We start from the raw sequence: 20578 nt of genomic DNA, 5'->3' as shown, positions 1-20578 counted from the left end.
ACCTGCTTCGCGTGGCGTCGCAAGGGGTGGCAGACGAAAAGGAGATTATCCGCGTGTCATTAAAATCGGGTCTACGCCACTCGCTGGAAAGTCTCCCTTGAGGGACATTTGCCGCTCCATCCTGGAGTTGTATCAGACTATAGTGCAGTCTGGTGCTTTATGCACTTTGTCTGCGGTGTCTTTCCTGCCGCAAAGACTACATGGGCGCCGGCCGCAGCAGAATTGCACTATGAAGGAAAAACAGCAGAAATGGGGAGGACTCGGTTCAGTTAAGTAATTTAATTTCATTATTGCCCGCGCATAATGGCGCACGGCAAATGGGACATACCATGTCATGTCGACAAGAACCTGGCGAACACAGCTAATACAAACGGCGCACATTTGAATGTAAATTTTAAAGTAAGCAGTAAGCACAGTGAAAATAAATTTTGCTTGAAACTCGAGAAAGAAGTCTATGTGTGCGCTTATGCAGCTTTACCAAAACCAAGAGAACAAAAGGAGAGCATTCTTTAGGAACTCCATACATTACCGGTGGAGCGAGACCTCGACTCCAGCTGCCCTAAGCGTCTGCTTTATCAAGGCGAATCAAGCAAGTTCGCTGAACACTCGTCAGCGATAATGAAGTTCCAGCGAAACGTGTGGCGCAATCCGAGGCTAAGCGTCAGGGACCGTTGGCCGCACGTGCGAATGGGGGAGTTGTTGATCGCTTGGAGCGGGGAGGTCTGTTCGTTCGACGGCGATCTGCCCAAGAGGCCGCTACGACGCTGACTTTTTCCTCCGTGTCGACCAGGAAACGAGTGCCAGTAATCTTGTCCGAGACGTAAAAGAAGCGGCATGTCCGTCCACCAGCACCACTTGCCGCTGTCAGTGGCCGGTCGCAGCGTTTCCCAACCAGGAGCACCGGTGTGTGCACTTGCGGGCAGAGCTGCCGAAAATACGGTGGTACCAGCAGACAGCCGAGGGCGAGGTGGCTGGCTGCGCGTCGGATGGTTGGGATTCCGGGGAGCACGAAGGTGCCGGGGAGCGGCGGCGTGGCCTGAACCTCTGCGAAGAACGGCGCGGCAAAGGCGCGAGGACATCGAGCCGCCTGGCAAGAGCATCCAGTAGGCTTTTTATGCTCGCCAGCTGGGAGTTGGCGGTAGTATTTGGAAGCCGACTGCTCACAGAGCTGATGTTGGGGTGCTGTGAGTAGTCCGCAACACGGTCAGCGAGTTCGGCGAGCTTGTCCAATGAGATATCACCCGCAGCCGCGAGGACGAGGACCATGCTCTGGGGAAGACGCTGAATGAACAACTCACGCAGAAGGGCTGCGCAGCATAGTCTCCGAGGAGCTGGCGCATGCGACGGAGGAGCTGCGAAGGGCGGCTGTCACCAAGCTCTGTAGCGCTGGGGAGCTGCTGGAGCTTGGTGTGCTCGGACGCGGACTTACGGTCGATGAGAGTTGCCTTCAACGTGTCGAAGGCGCGAGCCGAGTCCGGCGAGCTGATGGCGCCCACTAAGTCCTCAGCGACGTCAGGAGGCAGGGTGGACACCAGGTGGAGGAACTGCCTGGTGATACGTCGCAGGTGATACGTCGCAGCTGGAAATGCGCCTCAACCTGCAAGAGCCAGGCGCGGGGGCTATTGGGCCAAAATGGCGGCAGGCTGACTGGCTCGAACGCAGCCACCGAGACGCTGAGCGTCCTGGGCCGTGTCGCCGCCGGCAGGCAGGTTGGAAGAGCCAGCGGAATCCATGTAGGAGGACGGGGTTGCGTGTTCGAAGCCGGGTCGCCAAATCTGTCGGAGCTAAGGCGAGGAAGAACCAGCTCCGACAGCGTTGAGGTTCGAACTGTTTATTTGCGCTGCTCGCGCTGCGGCGGCCTAGCCCAACTTCCTCTTTCTTGTCCGGCGCCACGTGCCATGGCCTGCGAGCCGAACGCGGCGCAAGGGGCGCTACAACTTCACACTCTTATGATGTCAGCACTAATACTAATTAGTATTAGCGTTACATAATTACCTAACATAAGCATTGGTTGGGCATTTTGATCAGTGTATGTTAATTAGCATTAATTAATGACGTGACGTCACCATCTTAGTCACGTGACTCGTCGGCTCGTGACGTCACATGGTGCCGTTTCTAGCTGTCACTTTTTTTGCGGATATGACCTTGAAACAGAGCCATCTAATGCTTTTGTATTAATAAAAGAAGCCGCTCGCTTCTACGCAGACATAAATCAACGCGCCGCTGTTAGTGTACTACAGTCACAGCTTGTTTTCGAAGGCAGCATACAGATGACTGAAAAGAGCCTTTGCTGGGTGGCAAAATTTTCATCTACGCTCAGTGCTCTCGCTATGCCAGATAGAGCTAAAAAATCGAAATATACTGATATGCGGCCTGCGTAGCCGTCACATTTGAAAGCACATCGGCCACCAATTTCTGAACATACGCAATTCTCAAGTCTAAGACGAGTACCGTGAAAATCCCCCCTCCCGCCCTCCCGATTTCCGGTAGATGGTGTGGACGGTCTGTATTTGTCAATTGCCGGTTCGTGCGTGAATGAGCGAGAGGCTTCCAATACGAACAAGTATACGCGAAGCAGTTGCCCAATATTGACACCGATAAGCTTACAATTAGTTAGTGAACCAAATTTCATGAAAAGTACCCTCCAACGTACAGGTGGTAACCGCGTAAGGGACACCCTTGTCCGCATGCCACAAACTCTCCGAGAGTTCATCCCAGGTTATAAGCTTCTTCTATTGCGTGCACATCAATAGTGTCTCTACATGTCTTATTAAATAATTACAAACCGCTTAGTGCCGCTATTGTAATAACCAGTAATCCCAATTGCACTACCATCCTTTTAACTTTCCTGTCTCACAGGATTCTCAGAATTGTTTTTAACTGAAAAACTTCATCGCTTTTTGTTTTTGTTTTTTTTGTTTTCTGAGGACGAGCAACCGACCTCAACCTCAGGTTGAGGTTGAGGGAGGTCAGCAATTTTTTTTTTTTTTGAGGTTGAGCTGAGGTCGAGATTTTTTAGGTCAAATGCCCACCTCTGGTGCCTGGTCGTCTGCAAGGAAGGCCGCCAACCTAATGGTCCCATACGAAAGAAGAAAACAAAAAACAAAGTATGATAACAAACTTACAAACAAAAATGCACACTAAAACTAGGTGTGTGTGAATATTTAAATTTTCGAATACTAATCGAATACGAATATGAAGAAAAAATGGCTTCGGATATCGAATCGAATATCTGGTCAACACAATAAATAAATTCAGAAAAGATAAACAAGCAAATGTTGTTCATATATTTTTCAAAATAGTGTATGGCCTTTGCAACTGAAATAAACAAAACTAGACTGCCTGAGCACCGTATAGAAATCATGATGTGCGCAGAAATGTATACTACTTAATTGAACAGCATAACAGTATCCAACCTGCAATGTGGTCAGGCAAAATGAAATCCATAACATGACAAGACTGTAAACAAAAATAACGTCATGGCTAGTAAAACCTCATTAATTCGGAGTTCAAAGAACCGACAGAAATGCCCGGGTTTTCGAAGGTCGATTTGTAAAATGCCCCGCGGCCCCGAAAAAAAAATCTACCGAAAATGCGGTAGTCCTATGAGGCGGCTCTATCGTGCAAACACTTGTAATCACGTGACGAGCACCGAGTTTCGGCGTGCTGGAAGACATCGCGAACGTAACGAGATGGGAACGCACATTGACGTCGGAATGGCCGCATGGTGCTGAGATTGGACTACTGGCGAATGCGCGGGCCGACAGTTGCCATTGCCACGGGCGAGTGGCGAAGCTCAGAAACCAAAACTACGCGACCAGGTTATTTTTTTGACCTAGTGACAGGAGTCCTCCGAACGTTGTCACGCCTGCCGTTACGCCCATTTAAGAGGTGCATGAGTTACAGTGCACCATGCAATAAATAGGCGGGATTTTTACAGGATCGCTTGCCCTGTTGTGACACCTCGACTCACCTCACGCGAAATTCCGCAAGTAGGCTTTTCCGCATAGCGTAGTTGACCAAAACAAGATGACGGTGGTCACGCTCAGAGAGTTCAGGTGACAAAACGAATGCCATGGGTGTGGGCACTAATTAGATAACATATTACGGAAGGATAAAAAAATAAACGCGATTTCGTGTTGCTATCGTTAGAAGCGGGTCGTCCCCTATTTTGTTCAGCATGTTGGGTATGTGGGAAAGCCCACTTGCGGAATTGCGCACAAGGTCAAGCCTAGCGGCATCGGAATGCGATCGGTCCACGCGATAAACGATGGAGAAGAAAGAGAACATGACCTTTATATTGTTTTCCTAGAACTTTAAACTCTATATTCAGATAATTTGCCCAGATACTGCGCTTTTGCCACAATCAAATTTACAAAGTCGGCGCAGTATACGATCGCTGCCGAGTATTCGGGAATTTTCGAATATTCACGAATATCATTTCTCGAATACGAATATGAACCAAATATGAAACATATTCGATTAGTATTCTGAATTTCGAATATTCGCACGCCCTTACTAAATACAAAACCTAACAACAGTGTGCCCCATTAAACGTCATATTAGAAAGTTTGAAACATCGACTCGGCAGCACAGCGCCAGCACGCAATCAGTTCTACTCACACATCTTCATTAGAAAAAAAAGTAAAAGGAATCAGCTCCCACATCACCATACATTCATTAGAGTTTTGCATATTTTACCGCTATGGACCTCCTGCATGTTTGTAAACAAACGAGGTGGCGCTGCAGTCGCTAGCGAGCTCGTGGTAGGCAAAAGGTCGGGGAGTGGCGTCGCGGATAGGTGTTGAGCGCGGGTTTTCAAGGCTTGTAGGCGCGTTTCCAGTTTCTGCGAATCATAGCAATGGTCGATGCTTCCAACTTAGTAATTTGTTGAAGTACACGAGCTCGCGTTGGCCACGTGCGGCCTATAAAGAGAAATAGTTTGCCACTGTATTGTATATGTGGTTAGTAGTAAACATGACTAGAAAGCGTTCCTGCCGTTTATTTATGCGCAAGGCATTGAATAAAACAAGTTTTGACACTCTGCACTAGCCGGAATGATTTTACTTCGGGACAATAGTGAGGGGAAGTGCTGGCCTTGTTTCGTCGGAGCAGACGTGCGCTCATCGTCTGCTGACATATATACGTGTCGCGCTGTGCGAAAAGTGGGGACAGCGTCGTGTCCCTGATCTCCTCTGTCTCGCTTAGCGCTGTTTTTAGCCGCATGACCACGCACCAGCCAGGCCGACTTGTCCTCTTGTTAAGCTGGTCAATTTGGTGAAAATTTTTGATTTCTAGAATTATTTCTTTCTTAGCCCTGAAGTCTAGTTTCGTGACGAAAAATTATAGCAAAATATTGAGTACAAATTTATAAATTACGCTTTTTAGAAGTGTGGTCGTCAAAAATTGTGAGGTAATTTCTTTGATTTCAGTGCCGCATTTCTTTGACCAAAGCGAAAGCGAAGATGCCATAAACTTTAAGGTTCGTTTTGTGACCTCTCACATTTTCTGCGACTGGATCACTCACCTTCGTAATTCGCATGAAAATCAAATGATTCCATTTGTCGCAAACTATTCCTGAGACGTTGAGGAGCGTAATAAACCTCTCGATTTTTTTCCCTACACGTGCAGTACTGTGTTAGTTATTTCTAAGAAACGTTTTCATGTAACTATGCATGCATAAGTACTGATCATATAGAAAAAGAACTAATCGCGTCATCGTACAGAACAGGGGTTTATGTACATGCTGGCATAAAAAAACTGCGCACTATCTACTCAATTATTTGAGACCTTGGGGGGACTTGACGACGGTGTTAATTACAATTACCCAGAACTGCACCAGGTATAGCTATAAATAAAAGGAATTACTGAAACTAGCGTAGGAATTTGGTATTTGCACCAAGTTTAGTTACATATCGCATGCATGAATAACGAAAACACTTTTCATTGCCGCGTCCCCTCTCAATCTCGCCACGTGTCTGTTAGTAGCACTCCTGCGGCTGCTTCTTTCCAAACAAGCTTCGCGATCATGTACTACCTCATGAAACATGACACATGCATGATGCAATGAAAAAGCATATGGCGTTTAGCATACTTAAGGTACGCTATTCTAAGCACACCAACGCGACCGCGCAAGATTGACACAACTTACCAGACTTCTTTCTACTCGAATGAAATAATTACGTCGTCATATCAAGAAACAGTTTCAAGTAAATATTAAATGTCATAAAACGCGCCATTAAAACATGGTGTGCTATTAACAAAAAAAACGCATTCCTTGGGGGTGAGTGAACCTGTCGGCGCCCCGTGCACACCGGCTCAAGGTGATAAGTACGTGTGCAGCTGCATGTCTTTTTTTTCCTTGAGCAATTATTAGCCTACTATCCTGAAGTTCAGGTGAATGAACGCAGTAACTTGCATGCTATTAAGTGCATTGAGTGGCAGTGCCTATCGAATCCCAGACTTCGCGCTTTACTACCGTGGCCCAATGCCTGTTAGCCAGTTTCCGAATGCGGCATTTATGCGCGAGAAACCTATCGAGGCTAATTTAATATTTTTTATGCTACTACGCGGATCCAGCTGTGACGCAGCTGGTCAATACATGCTGCTTCTGCAGTTCACAGGCTTGAAGCAGCCACCGGTAGCTGCGGCAGCTGCGGTAGGCACGGGCAAGCGGAATCTGTTTTGCCTACCATGCGAAAGTCGCTGCTAACATCAGCGCCACCGCATCTTCGTGACGTCGCGGGGTGAAGGAGGTCCATAAGATCGCTATGCTGGTACGTTCGCCCCGTGCTGCGGTATTTCTGCATAATATGTGAATTTCCAGGAAGGAACAAGGAACAGAAGACCAAAGAGAGGTTATTTAGAAGGATATAAAAGTGAAATTATATTTGCATCTGTTTGCATTAGGGAACGGGAATATACAGAAGTAGGATGAGATTCGAAAGGGGAAGACACCGATCAAAAGCTTCGATGGCGTTATACAGGTTTTTCTGGCTTCGTTCTCTTTTCATCTAATCAGCATATGTCCTTGTTAGAAAACCACCTGAATCACATTCTCTCGCTTGTGCCGACTGCTCCAGTTTCTGTTAGGTCAACGTGTAATTTACAGCAGGATCTCTTACGCGACTGCAAAGCAAGAGCCGTGACGACAGCGCCGGCAACGAGCAAGAGCACGAAGCAGTCTTGCTCTAAGCCATCCGCGCTGCGAGGAATTTATAGCGCGCCTGTTGGACTGAACTTGTTTGTTGCAGCACCAGACAAAGCTACGACGGGTCAACGTGAGCTATGTGCTTTGCGCGCTCCCGGGAGTTTGAGCAGACTGGGACTCAGCTGCCGCTGCTACGCCAGCGGGGGAATGGGGAGGGAGAGTGGCGTGCCGTGACAGTAACACTCCTTCCGGGAAGACCAGAGGGGTGCGTCTTCCTGTAGGCTCGGACTGAACGGACATAACGGCGGAGCACCAACAGCCAAGAGCAGACTGCGGCATCCGGTTGTCTAAATAAGGGAAACCGAACATCAAGCGTCACTGCATGAACACTCCGGTGGTGGGCTCCAAATCCGCTTCGGAAGCGGCACTCGTCAAAGTAAGCCGCTGCAACTGCGAAAAGTCTCGACCTCACTCAACCTCAAACTCACGCGAAAGGTTGAGGTCTGATTTGCTGACTTCAATCACAAAATTTCGAGCCGTCGCCGACCTCACCTCAACCTAGCCTCACGACGTGAGGTTGAGGTCATGTTGGGGTTGAAGTCGACCTCATGATGTCGAAAGCTCATGAGGTTGCCCACCTCTGCTCGTGATTGGTATGTATCCCTCTGAAGTTCAGTATTATCACTACTTAACAATGTAATTTCCAAGTCGCTAATTACGCTTCCAGCGCTCCGACGGGCTAATTGCGACTAGCGGATAATAGCGAAAATGCGCGTTTCGAGCGTCATTGGATAATGACTGATTCATCATTTTCATCACTGAAGACCACAATCACCGCTGGCGACTCTCCTGAACAAAATGAATTCCCCGACAGACAGATTCAGAGAGAGCGTTTTGTACTGCGAGTTTGGCGCTCCCACTTCAATACCATACCCGCTTCCTCAGCTCCTCGGGCTTCAGGGGGTGCTCAGAAAAGCCCGCCGCTGCCGCTTGGAGGCTACGAGCTCCGTCGCTCTGGACAAGCGGAAATGGGGGCGAGCTCACGCAGCGTGCGTTACCACCGAGCTGCAAAGGCGGAGTCGGCCGTGCACGTGGGGCGGGCAGTCTGAAGCCGCGCTTCGTCGGTCTAGCGTGACGGTTGGGCTCCTGGTTCTCACTAGGTTTTTCTTCCTGATGCACTTCCGCGAGGAAAAACGGGGCAAGATTAATGTCAAGTCACACACGGATCACGGATGGGCTTGGATGTGCTGCTGTGTACGTTAATACGAGATGAACATGGAATTAATTGCGCCGGCTGACAAACGAAACTAAGAATTACCTTCTACACTGTAAACAAGAATCAACCCCAATGGGAGTTTAAATGGTTGCTGCTACCCTTTATACTCCATACGCTGAAACATTTACTCCATCAATACGAAGTAAAAATCTGCTAAATTACCTATTATACTCCCTGCCCTAAACAAGCTGGTATAGAGGAGAATTCTCCCCTTTATAACTCCCATTTTTATGTGGAGTTTCTTGGTCTCAATGCTCCCCAAGTCCCCAACGGAGTAAAAAAAAACACCATTTTGCGCCATCTGCCCCGCCACCTAGCGTCTCGTCTGCTTCCGGTCAGTCGTCTCATAATGGCGGTGAGTGACGACCCCCTTGTTACCGTCGTCGCTGGGTCTCTGCTCACTTCTGCGCCTTCTCGGGCGTCTGCCGCGGTAGAAGATATCAGATTGTCGCCGTTTTTCGCTACAGTAAGCTGCATAATTGAACTGCTCTTGTGAAGCATCCAGTGTTCTAACCATAACTGACCTTAGCGTCGCCACTCATGTACAGCCCCCCAGTTAGACTTAATTCTCACAGCTTTTTTTTTTCATTGTGGTTCTCGCGGTTTGTTGCAGCAGATTATAGTGCGCTGCGTGACATGGAACTGTGATAGAGCATATTTTCAACGCTGGGCTCTCGATTGATCTGATTAGGCTGCATTTTTCCTCGGTCATATTGAAATGCCAAGCCTTAAAGAAGTGAATATCAAAGCAAACACTGCCCTACCAAACTGCCTTCAGGGGTGTTTTCGTTTTCAACTTATTCTCCTCTGGTTTTCAGACAAATATGGCGTGGTGCATGACCGTGAAAACTTCTCCACGACCCCTTCTCAGTTTTCAACTATTGATTCTAATGATGCATCTCTTTATCTACGAACACAGCCAACCAAACAAGCTTGGACAGCAAAAGCGGCCGACAAGCAGACGACTCATGCCGCCTACGCCGCCGCTGGGCTTGCAGACAGCGAAAACAACGCGTGACGCCGGGTCACATTACGGCAGTGCAATTTCCCAGGTTGGGTTGCCGGCGGCCCCCGCAGCTACTGCCCCTTTCCGCCCATGGCACTGCTGTAAGAATGAGCCTGGATGAGAATGAATAAACCGCCGCCCCGCCATTTTGGGCACCATTTCAGTGGGTAGTAAAAAAATTACTCCCTTGTACTCCTAAATAACTCCCATTTATAAGGGAGTACCTAAAATACTCCATTTATATGGAGTAAATAAAACCTCTTTTTGGGTGTGCGCTTGAGGACGAGCCATTTACTCCCATTTGGGTGTTGTTTTGTTAACACTGTACGTTAACGTCGTTCAGTGCTCTATACGCTTGCGAATATTGTCACGCACCAGACGTTGATACGAAAAAATTAGGAAAGCTTGCCCTTTGCTATTTTCTTCGCGCTACACACTACAAAATAAACCAAGCGCATCGGTGAGAAGAACGCACACTAGAGAAGCCATGCAATGACACTTTGAGCGTATTCGTTTAGTTTCCTTATAACTGATTTATCTGAAATCTCTGTGAACGTTTCGGTCACTGGCACCTGGCATAACATTTGTATTCACATTAAGACGGCGATTATACGACAGGCGTCGTATAATGCACGCTCGTCGTCGACCGAACGTCGCTTCCGTTCGGTGAGCGGTGAGTTCACGTCTCTTTGTAAAACAGTTAAGCAGGCGTGCGTTCTTTACGGTGACGGTGACTTTTGCCACGTGACGGGTCTTAGGAGGGCCGCTGCACACGCATTCATTTCGCCGCAGCGAGCAGGCGCTTCCGTTACGGAAAAGCAGTCATCCGCTAAGAACCTGAATCAGAAGCGCAGAGTCCATACCTATTTCGGTATACGTTTTAGTAGGGTTCAGTTGTCTACGAGCTCGCAGTACAGACGCAGAAGTTTCACCGAGCAGCTGTAACAATGCATTGCGAGGAACTCCAACTTCGCCCTTGTGTTGAATGTGTCCTACACACAGGGTAGTACGAAGAACGAGTCGAGCACAGCGCTGATTATTATTTTATTGTTATTATTCGCAGCATACGCGCCGAGAACCAAAAGCAAGTGCTCGGGATAAGAGCAAGATGATGATTAAGCTTCCCTCAGAAGTGGCATCTCCTTGTGCGGCAGCGAAAACGAAGGGGTGCTGACGCTTAATTTTCCTAGCCTTCTGACCTTCGGCGCCTGAATTATTTCTCTATACTGTCATGCACGTCACGATTCCTTGCAGGCACTGCGGCATCACTATGCCGTGGCACGAACTGTTTTTTCTGCTTGTTTTGCTTGTTCGAAATTTCTGCATTGTGTCGTCTTGTTGTTCGTCCTGGTGTGTGTGTCTCAGATTGCGCTGCTCGCTTCATGGTGCTTTATAAACAACTAAACGCAAGGTTGTAACGGCATTTCGCTCTAAACGTCAAGCAAGCTTTGCCCTCGGTTGTCAGGATCTTGCAGTATACTATGGCGAGCAATAAGAGCAGGAACACGGGAGCGCGTGGCAGATAGCCTCGAGCGCTGCTTGTGGCGATGCACGGCGGCAGCTATTCGCAACATTGTGGAGAGGGTTCTGTTGCGTTGCTAGTTTCTGAAAAATGAAATAACGTAACCCCATTTTCAGTTCGTTTCGCAAAGCTGCCGTCACGTATCGTTACAAGTAGGGTTCGAGGATATCGGGCACCCGCTCCCGTGTTCCTGTTGCTCATGATCGTACATATCACGAACTCAGTTTGATCAGCGGAACGCCCCGCTGCACCAGCGACCCTCGTCGAACTCCGGCGAAAGCCGAGGAAATGTCGTCGGCGCTTCGTTCCTCGCTTCAACTAGCCAGTCTTCACCTCGCAGAACGTTGGGGCCTGCAAGTCCCCGCTTTCCCCTCAGTGTGGCCGGCGGGAGAGAGCGAGAACAAGCGAGAGAGCCAGTGGTCGAATGTTGCGTGACAGAGAGACGGCTGCAGGAGCTGGTTGCCTCCGCCACTCCCTCTTTCAGCGAGTCTGCCGCACTCACTCGTGGCGCTTCCGATTGACAAGCGGCAGGCTTCTCAGCCACGCTGGCGTAGCGCGGCGGCGGCGGTACTACCTCGGCAGCCAGGAAGCGTGCGGCGATAGCGCGTACCTCCGTACCTCCTCCGAGGGGAGCTTCCGCGACTGGCAGCAGCCAACGCACGTGCACCAGGGCGTGCATAAACAAGGCGCGGACCTCGGCGGCGGCGCGCCCGGCGGCAGGAGCCGATAGCATCGGCCGCTCCCGCCGGCCGAACACGGGGGACGCCGTCCTTGAAGTTGGCCCAAGCGCCTGTTGAGCGGCGCGCAGACTCGCCGGCGTTCCACGGCCGTCGCGACGTCTCTTCCCGTGGCCGGCTGACGGCGACCCCAGTATCTCGGATGGCCCGCTCAGCACTGGCGGTGAGTACGCGGGGAGAATTCGTCGCCCGCGGAACTGCTGCCTCCGGCGCGACCCACATACCGACGATGCACCCTTTGTTCGCGCGCGTTCGATTGGATTGTTTTTCGCGCGCGCTTCCCGACCGGTTTGACTGAAGGGGGGCGGTTTCTTGCGCGAAGCCAGCTTTTGTTTTGGCGGCTTGCCGCCGTTTGTACTTGGGTCAGATGAAAAGGTCTATTCCGGCTTGACGCTACGCACTAGAACGATGCGGTATCCTTCTTATATTATGGCGCCTATTTTGTCCTGGCCTTCATTTGTCGATCCACTGGAACTGACACAAAGCAGCCATGAATAGGCCCTCACTGTCCATTATTTCCTTAGAACCAAATCTTAGTTTTCTCCAGCCGGACTCAGACCCTCGTATGTAGCTCGGCCAATGGCCCATGAGGGAGGCACTCAAAGCTGTGCTGTATTTTTCTTGTATGCGCCTGACTTGATTGTTTGCGTCGACACAAAGTGCGTGAAAGCTTCCTCGACTTCAGACGATGGGAATTCGATCGATTAAGCTCTATTCTTAAAACAACAGATGCAGGTCACAGTACTTGGCAAATTTCACGCGTATGTGTCGTGACTTAATGACAGGTTATCGATGCGTGCCCCGTCAAACCGCGACTCCTGGTATTTCAAAATGCTGAACCCCAGCAAGGGACCTTGCTCAACGCTAAGGGAAATTTCTGTCATGTATTGGAAGGCCGAACAGGATGTCGGAAAGGCTGACCCCATAAACTCGATGACCTCACTGTCGTATAGACTAACTGTAGAAGTTCGTCTCGTCACATTTTGAACCGCTAAGGCTGTGATCGAGCGTGGGGTAATCATAACGGTTCTGTTCGAAGTGTAAATTTTGATTTCGATTGCACCTCGATGTGGCCACGGCGACACCTACAGCTCGTAACGGGTTGGTTGGGCGAAACACAATCGCCCAAGCTGTGCTCGACGTACTCTTCTTCCTGACATTGGTTTAACCGTACGAAGGCATTTTCTGAACTTTTTTTTTCTCTCTACACAAGGGGAAATGGGTGAAACTCGTGGAATAGCGGTGACAGCAGCTTCGTACGAAGTCTACGAAGCATCTGTAAAAACTGCGATGTTCACATTTTCACGTGCCATAACTTGTTTTGTGTCCTCATCAAGCATCTTACAAGAATGGCTTGACAGATGTCCTCGTGCACATTTGTCACAGAACTCGGTAGCACTGTGAGCTCACTTTTCTCAGAAACCTTACTTTTTTGCACGCACATTAAATTACCTGCAAACACGTGTTCGGAATTCAAGTTGTGTTAACCCCACCACACGTTCACAGCGCGCCAGTCATAAGGAACCGCTTGTAAGATGGAGGCTTCGTAGGAAATATCGTGCGCCGCCTTGTGCCTCGCGCACCCTGTAACTGTAGAGTCGTTTCACTCATAAGAGGGAAGGGGGAGGGGGATTAACTGCGTTATTTTGCCCAAAATCAATCAGCGTTATGGCAGAGCGGAAGCTGGCTATCTAAAGTGCAAACGAATCTCACAACTGCCTCAGGTACCGCAAGGACATGTAGACATGCTACGTAGGAAGCGAACGGCTTGTCATGAAAATTTCACCCACTTCGAGCGCACTTTAAAAATGACATCTGCATGCGAGCGGCGAGGCTTTTTCGGCGGGATCTTCTCGTTCGAAGCCAAAGGGTCCGTTTTGCGTACCGTTGGCCAGCATATTTCATCAGCGACCACCCCATATCAACTGCATGCCCGATAGCGGTGTTCTTCGACATGTCCCGCAGACGGTATGCACAGGCTGTTTCACACTTAGCAGGAAACTGGGAGCGTGTTACCGCCTCGCTTCTTATTGTCACGTTCCTTTGCTGCCGTTCTTCCCCTGCTGCCTGTGGCAGCGCTTCCAGTTTCCCTCTAAGCGTGAAGCAGCCTGTGCATTCACATTTACTAAAGCTGGCCTTAAATGTGCGCGTGCATTGATGCGTGCGGGGACATACTCATGAGCGTGGATATACTCTTTTCATGTTATGGTTATCTTTACCGCGCCGCACAGTTTCGAGAGGTCACGGTCAGAAAAACTCGGTGCCTTGTGAAGCCCTAGAGGCGGGTATCCGCACGCGTACGTAAATAAGCGAGATAGAGATAGAGAGATGGAAAATCTGCCCACGGTGTTAGTTGAAAGATAAGCGATCACTCGAAAGAACGACTTGGTTGTGAGTGTTTGCTGTTGCTTCAAAAGCGCGATGTAATCGCGCTGGTCTCGTGGTGCTGGGAATCTCCTATAGGCGTGGCGTTTTGCGCCCAAATGTGTCACTGAAACGCTCGCACGCCGGCACGTTACGTCTATTGAACTCCGTAATGCCGCTCATCAGCGCACTTTCATCTCAAAGCCATGTTCCGTTAAAGTCCCTCGATAATTTATCAAGGGGCTTTATGTTCCGTTTACATCTGGCGCCACCTGTACATATCGCTGAAACCGTGCACTGCTGCAGAAGCTGGAGCCGGCCTCTGCTAACCGCCTGACGAATTGGCCGGCTGTCATTTGGGCCCCTTTCGTGTCACTGGATGCCGCGATAGACGGGAACGCAGGAGTCGCGCCACACGCGTGGGAACAGCCGAATGAGCTCAGACCCCGATTGCAGCCGACGCTGGCTGTGCAGCTTCCGCGACGCCGCGCTGTTTGAGTGAGACAGAGTGCAGCATTGTTTTCTATCCCTGCCGGGTTATGTGTCATCGTTACTTTCGTCGGCGTCCTCGTGTACGTCCGCACTGCCCCCCCCCCCCCCCCCCTCCGCTGCCAGCAGCCATTGTCTTCTTGTACAGACGTCCGCGCGAAGCTGGGATGTCGTTCCTGTTTCGATGAGCTCGCTCGACGTCCGGTGCTTTTACTCTGAATTCTTCTCCCTCTCCAGCTGGGTTTCTCGAAGGTCCGAAGTTAAGTTTTCGTTCGCTTCCACCATGCCTTCATGGCTTCCACACTGCGCGCGTCGTATAACGCTTCCCTGGATTGATGAGGGCCGTGTTTACCGAAGAGGGCACGCCAAAACTCGGCATAAAGAGAAGAAAAGAAAACAAGTGGTAGGGTTTTAACGTAGCTACACCAAGTCAAGTAGAAGGGCGAAAACATGTGTTTAGCATGGTTTTGCTTTGTTGGATCGTCTGGCGACGGTATTAGACTCGGGTTAATATCTGATCGAGGTTAAGCTGTTCATGCCGCAGATGCAAGATAATGAAGACGACGATGTGCAATGCACAGAGCGAGAGTGTGTTGCGCTTTAACACGAAGCGTGATCGGCTCTCACACACACACGCGCGCGCGCCGCCGCGGTGGCTCAATGGTTATGGCGCTCGGCTGCTGACCCGAAAAACGCGGGTTCGATCCCGGCCGCGGCAGTTGAATTTCGATGAAGGCGAAATTCTAGAGGCCCGTGTACTGCGGGATGTCAGTGCACGTTAAGGAACCCCAGGGGGTCGAAATTTCCGGAGCCCTTCACTACGGCGTCCCCATGGCCTGAGTCGCTTTGAGACGTTAAACCCGCATAAGCCTAACCCCCCCCTCCCCCACACACACACACAGAGACACAGACAGACCAGTCCCTGCCCATCTGCATTCCTTATACGCTAGTGGCCCGCGAAGCCATCGAGCAGCGGCCCTGCGGTGGGCTCACGTAGGACCATCGCAGAGTGGGCTCAATTAGGCCGGACCCACTCCTTCGTCGACTTCTTTTCCCGTTTGCCCACTTGTTCGGCGGAAAAGCAAACAGGCGTGTGGTACGAACTGTTGTGCCGAGAACTCGTTCGATAACGCTCGAGCGTTGTAATCGAGGTCGGTGCGCTAGTGTAACCGCCACGGCCGTCTGTTTGCTCTTTTGCTTGCAGGGTGAATGCCGATAGAAAAGAAAAAGCAACAGTATTAAAATAGAGAACACAGCGATTAGAACGGATGCAGCTGATAGTTTCTGCGCACGTCCACAGAGTCCCGGATAAATACGATAAACATAAATGAGTGCACTGGTGTCCTATCGAGCGCAGGCTTCGGGGCTTGCGGAAGCAAGAGTACAAAGCGGAAGGCAAGAGATTACAAAACTGCACGCGAAATAAAACCTGGTTTTATGTCATCGCTTGAATGCTTTAAGAGTTCACAAGACGCCGTCGTATTTGCGACTTGACTGCAGTGGGAGCGTGCGTGCCTCTGGCAACGAGTAAACCGGGGAGGATAAAAACGGCATCCGGATAGAATCCGAAGGCGCAGCTCTCTTGGGCGCAGCTATACCCCTTTGCTGCGCCCGTCCACTGACCCCAAGCGCTGTGAACCCTGACCACTGTGGACCCTTCGAGTAAGGTTTCGAGAAGCGGCTGTTATCTTGGGGTGGGGAAGAGAGCCACTTGTAGCGATAGCCGGAGATCCCTGGCCGCAGGTCCAGCATGGCACTCCAGATGAAGAGGGTAGCTGACAAAGTGGGCACACATACGAAACACACATAGCTATCTATGCGCATCCTGTTTAAAGCCCGTGTCCCGAGGAAGAGTCATCAGAGCAGGACCGTTAGATTCCTTGCTCGATTTGGAGGTGAAGGCAGCGGTTCGATGCAAGATCGATGCGCCTTTTTTCTTTGCGTTTGGAAGCGAGCCACTGCATGATTTTTGGCAGCGCTTTGGACGAGAAGCAAACAATATGGTGCTGTCGAATAGTTTCTCTCTTTACTGTCTCCGCCGTGCGATCTGGTCCTACGGCAACGTGTTACATGCGGGCCCCACAACCCGTAAAAATAAATATAAGAGAAACAGGAGGAAAAAAAATAAAGAAAACGTTTGAAACTGAATCCGCTCCTGGTCACCGGAATACAGTCGGGTACATTCAGAACACGTGTCGCTCTTCAGGAAGCCTGTGGACAGCCCCGAATGCGCACCTTGTTTGCCATCAACAGGTCGAAAGAAGTGAAGGAAATCTCTGCATCGGTGGCGAAAAACTAAACATTCGTTTCCTCTTGATTTCTTTCTTATTTGCTCGCTTCAACCTGTGTTTTCTTTTCTCAGCCAGCCTTTCAGTATCCTGAATCGTCTTTTTTTCCAAGGTTGTGTCTATTAAATATACTTGTCTTGAGTGAGAGATAGCCCCTTCCCAGTAAAAAAAAAAAACTATTTCTTTGTTTCTTTCTTTATTGCTGTTTGTTGCAATACACCGTGTGTGCAAACCCTGCTTGCACGCCATAAAATTGCGGGCCAGATTTTTCAGATATCACCTAAATGGAGCATTCTGCCCTTTTTTTTAAGTATATAAAGGAGGCGATATGATCAACCCAAGAAGTGACTAAAATTGCTCCAGTCAGCAGACCTCCTTTTTTTCGCTTGCACTCAGAGCTTTAGTCACTCAGCTGTAATCGCTCAAAATGTCGTTCTCTTTTAGTCAAGTTTCACCTCCAAATTGTATCGCTCTGCATACTCGAACTCTATTAAATTGCTCAACTTGCGCTCGAAAACTTGCATTGCCCTAGCGACCAAGCACAAAAGCTGTCCAGGGAGGCGGGCGGGGGTGACCCGAAGGAAGTCTGCATTAAAGGGGCTCTGAAACCCCTTCCGAGGAGAGCACATTAACTCACTTAATCACTGCACTGTGTTGCCATGAAAACCGGAGCCAAATAATACTCTTCTACACGCAGCAGATGACCCACAATCGCGCGTCAAAGTTGGCGAACCCTTCCCGGCGACTTTTTCATACTTGAACTTGATCTTTATTTACCAGAAAGGCTGGTGGGTCACCCGGGCTAAAAGCTGTAATCGAACAGCTTGACGAGGCCCAGGCAACCCTTACAAGGCAGCATAGACGAGACCACTAAATAATAACACTAATAAAAGTGATGAAAAAAGGTTAACATGAAATAGTCAGCTTTACAAAAATTAAGAAACACTTTCAGGTAGGTCTATAGAAAATGTGTACACAAAAACTGCATTTTTTGCTACAGATTGACACAAATCGCATGAATAATGAGAAGGCATCTTCGTGAGGGAAACTGTAAAAGAATAACTAAGGAACACTGTAGCGAAAAAAAAACCGCATTACAAAATGGAAACAAAAAAGCTGTAGCAGTTGAACAGGTGTCAAACATTTGATGTGTTGATATGTGTTGATATATACTCGCACCCTCCTCCGTCCCCCGCATCTGCGTAAACAAGGTGAGAGGTGGCCACTGGTTAGATTCTTTCAGACGTCAGGCAGCTACCGTGGCCGCGGCCAATAAGCCGCTTAACTCCCGCGGGTCGGGAAGCTCCGCTCCCAGAGGGTGGTCGGCGAAGGAGCGCCTACCTTCCAGCGTGCAAAAAGCGACGAGAGGAGAGGGAAAGGCGCGAAGACGCTGAAATTCAAATTTTAACTACAGATAACTGAGCTTCTACAAAGAACATTTAAAAACTCCTTGCTGGACACTATTCGCGAAGCAGCGTGCTTCAATATCCCATGCATGCCGCAACTTTATTAGAGCCCCCTTCACAGCCCCCTTTATTTCCTTCTGGAGTGCGTGCTCAAGAACCGGCATGACCGCGCCGCCACGGCATGATCACCGTCGCGAGCTTTTGTTGCCGTTCGCTGAAATACAGGCAGAAGGACACCCACTGCCGTTCGTAATTAAAAAGTTACCAGCAGCGGCAGGTGGCGAACGAAGTCTTTAATTACGTTGCGAAAATGCGCACGCGTCATTGCCTCTAGAGCAGCGAAACGCGTTTGTTTCCTGTTTTAATGCTTTGTTGCAGAAGGAAAGATGAGCATTTTTTTTTATCTTTTCAAACATATACAGTAAGGTTCGGAAGAAACGAGCCTATTCAGAATTTGGATCCAGCGCAGGTTTTGTAATAAAATCAGTCTTTTTTTTCCTTGTTTGCAAGTTGCTATCGAAGTACGTGAGTGCATCAACTTGGGTCGTTCGATCTACACTTTCCACATGAGCCGTTGATTGCTCTTAACTGAGCGTCTGAAAGAGTAATACCGAGACTGACGCGGTGACGAGAAGCAATCGCATTGCTCACGTTGCGGTTTACGCCTACCGTAGCCGCAAGCGCGCGGTTGATGTCGCTAATCGTGCATGCACAGAACGGTTGCATCACGGCGCGGTTTTGTTGTTATGCAAAAAGGGTGCGAATGAGGCAACTGCAGCAATGTGGTAAGTTAAAGACGGAAAGGCGTCGCATATGCGCGCATTAAAATGCAAATAGAGGCCTCGGCGAGGCGTCGTCGGAGTTCAAAGACCTGCTCACGCCATTGAACTGGCCGATGAGGATGCGGCAACACCAAGGCGTGGTTTGAGTTACGCGCACAGCACACTGTGGGTAAAGCTCATTTAGGGACTTGAACTGTGGGTAACGGACAGGTTGACCGCGCTCGCATCGCCGCTGGCTAGCGCACGCGGAAACAAGAACGTTAAGGCAAGCGCGTGGCCTTCGAGCATTTATAGAAGCAGAAGTACTCAGCAGCCTTAAATGCAGTTGTCTCTTTCTCGAGACCATAAGTTAGAAACGTCAAAGCTGCCCTGTGCTCGTGGCCGACTGTTCTGAGCGCAATCACTGGGCTGCGGGCTTCGCGGTTGCATCAGTGCATTATGTTGGCACGCATTGCGGCCGGGTAATAGCATCAGATTCACCTCTGAACAAAGTGGCGGACGCAAGTGTATCAACAAACTGCTGTCAATCGCTCGCCCAGAGTTCTGCAGATGATGCGTTACTATAGCAGTGTGGCCGCAGCGTACAGCGCTAGAACTGGACGGAACGCGGACCAAAGCCCGCACGCCGGCGCTGACCTCACGCCGTGCGGGCGTGTGTGCGTCTTCCTTCTCTTTCTGGCGCCGTTCTTGCTTCCTTTGCGCGTGTCAGTTTTTCTTTTTTTCTTGGTGGAAGAATGCGCACGCAGAAACTTGTCGTGGCAGGCAAATGAACCCACTGATAGGCAGTAAAAACTGTCAGTTCACAATTTGTATCTTTCAGAGCGTAAGCTCTACTACGCCATGTCTCCCAAGTTTATTAATCTCCGTCACCGTGACCTTGAGCAAGCTCGGAGCGCAGTGTGACAGGTGTAAGTGACGTCATACCGCGCTATCACGTGACCTGCTCTAGGGGGATGGAATAACAGCTGCTTCGCGGCGCTCGCCCCCCTCAGTCTCGTCATGGATGGTGCGCCAGCTGGGTCGTCTGTGCGTTCACAAGCGTCAGGCCGAATCCGACCATCCAACGGATGCAGCTCGGCGGCAAGCCACTCTTGCTAGACAGAGAACGCGGCCGTGCCAGACAGGCTGCCGAGACCCCCAACAACGAGAAGCCAGACTGACCCGTTGCCGAGAAGCTTACCAAGCGCGGAAGCGTACCAAGATCGAAGCGGTAGCAACGACTGCGGCTGCGGCCGATGGAAGTCTGTGTATAGTCGCTTGTAAAACCAAGCGTAATCGCGCTTACGCTCGTGAAACTCGGTTCAAGGATAGTTGAACTTCTTCAGTTTCTTTTTTCTCACCTCCTCCGAGTGATGCCTTCTCCTCTACAGTACGTATCGTACATATCGCAACATATACTACGTGCGCCCCAGACATGTCGCGGCCGCCACTTCGAATAGGATAGGAGCTGCTGGTCGTTCGCACGTTTTGTATACAGCTAGTGCGCCTGGCAATGCACTCCTGAGCGTACACAGGTGCCATGGCACCCTCTATTTTCATGCGGCTTTCTTCTTTGTGC

At 49.9% G+C, this 20578-nt stretch overlaps 1 protein-coding gene across 1 annotated transcript in view; it reads left to right on the top strand.

The window, feature by feature from the left end:
* The first annotated feature begins 11452 nt into the window (after positions 1-11452).
* Positions 11453-20578, top strand: part of spz (Spaetzle domain-containing protein) — a 90810-nt gene continuing 81684 nt past the window's right edge. The window contains exon 1 of the mRNA XM_077648952.1: positions 11453-11854. Within this exon, the coding sequence (XP_077505078.1) occupies positions 11834-11854 (21 nt within the window). The 5' untranslated portion in view covers positions 11453-11833. The remainder of the gene's footprint in view (positions 11855-20578) is intronic.

This window comes from Amblyomma americanum, chromosome 1 (genome assembly GCF_052857255.1).
Source record: "Amblyomma americanum isolate KBUSLIRL-KWMA chromosome 1, ASM5285725v1, whole genome shotgun sequence".
In the NCBI taxonomy this organism is placed as follows: Eukaryota; Metazoa; Arthropoda; class Arachnida; order Ixodida; family Ixodidae; genus Amblyomma; species Amblyomma americanum.
The sequence above is the reverse complement of the archived record's forward strand: the minus strand, read 5'-3'. Positions and strand labels throughout refer to the sequence as shown.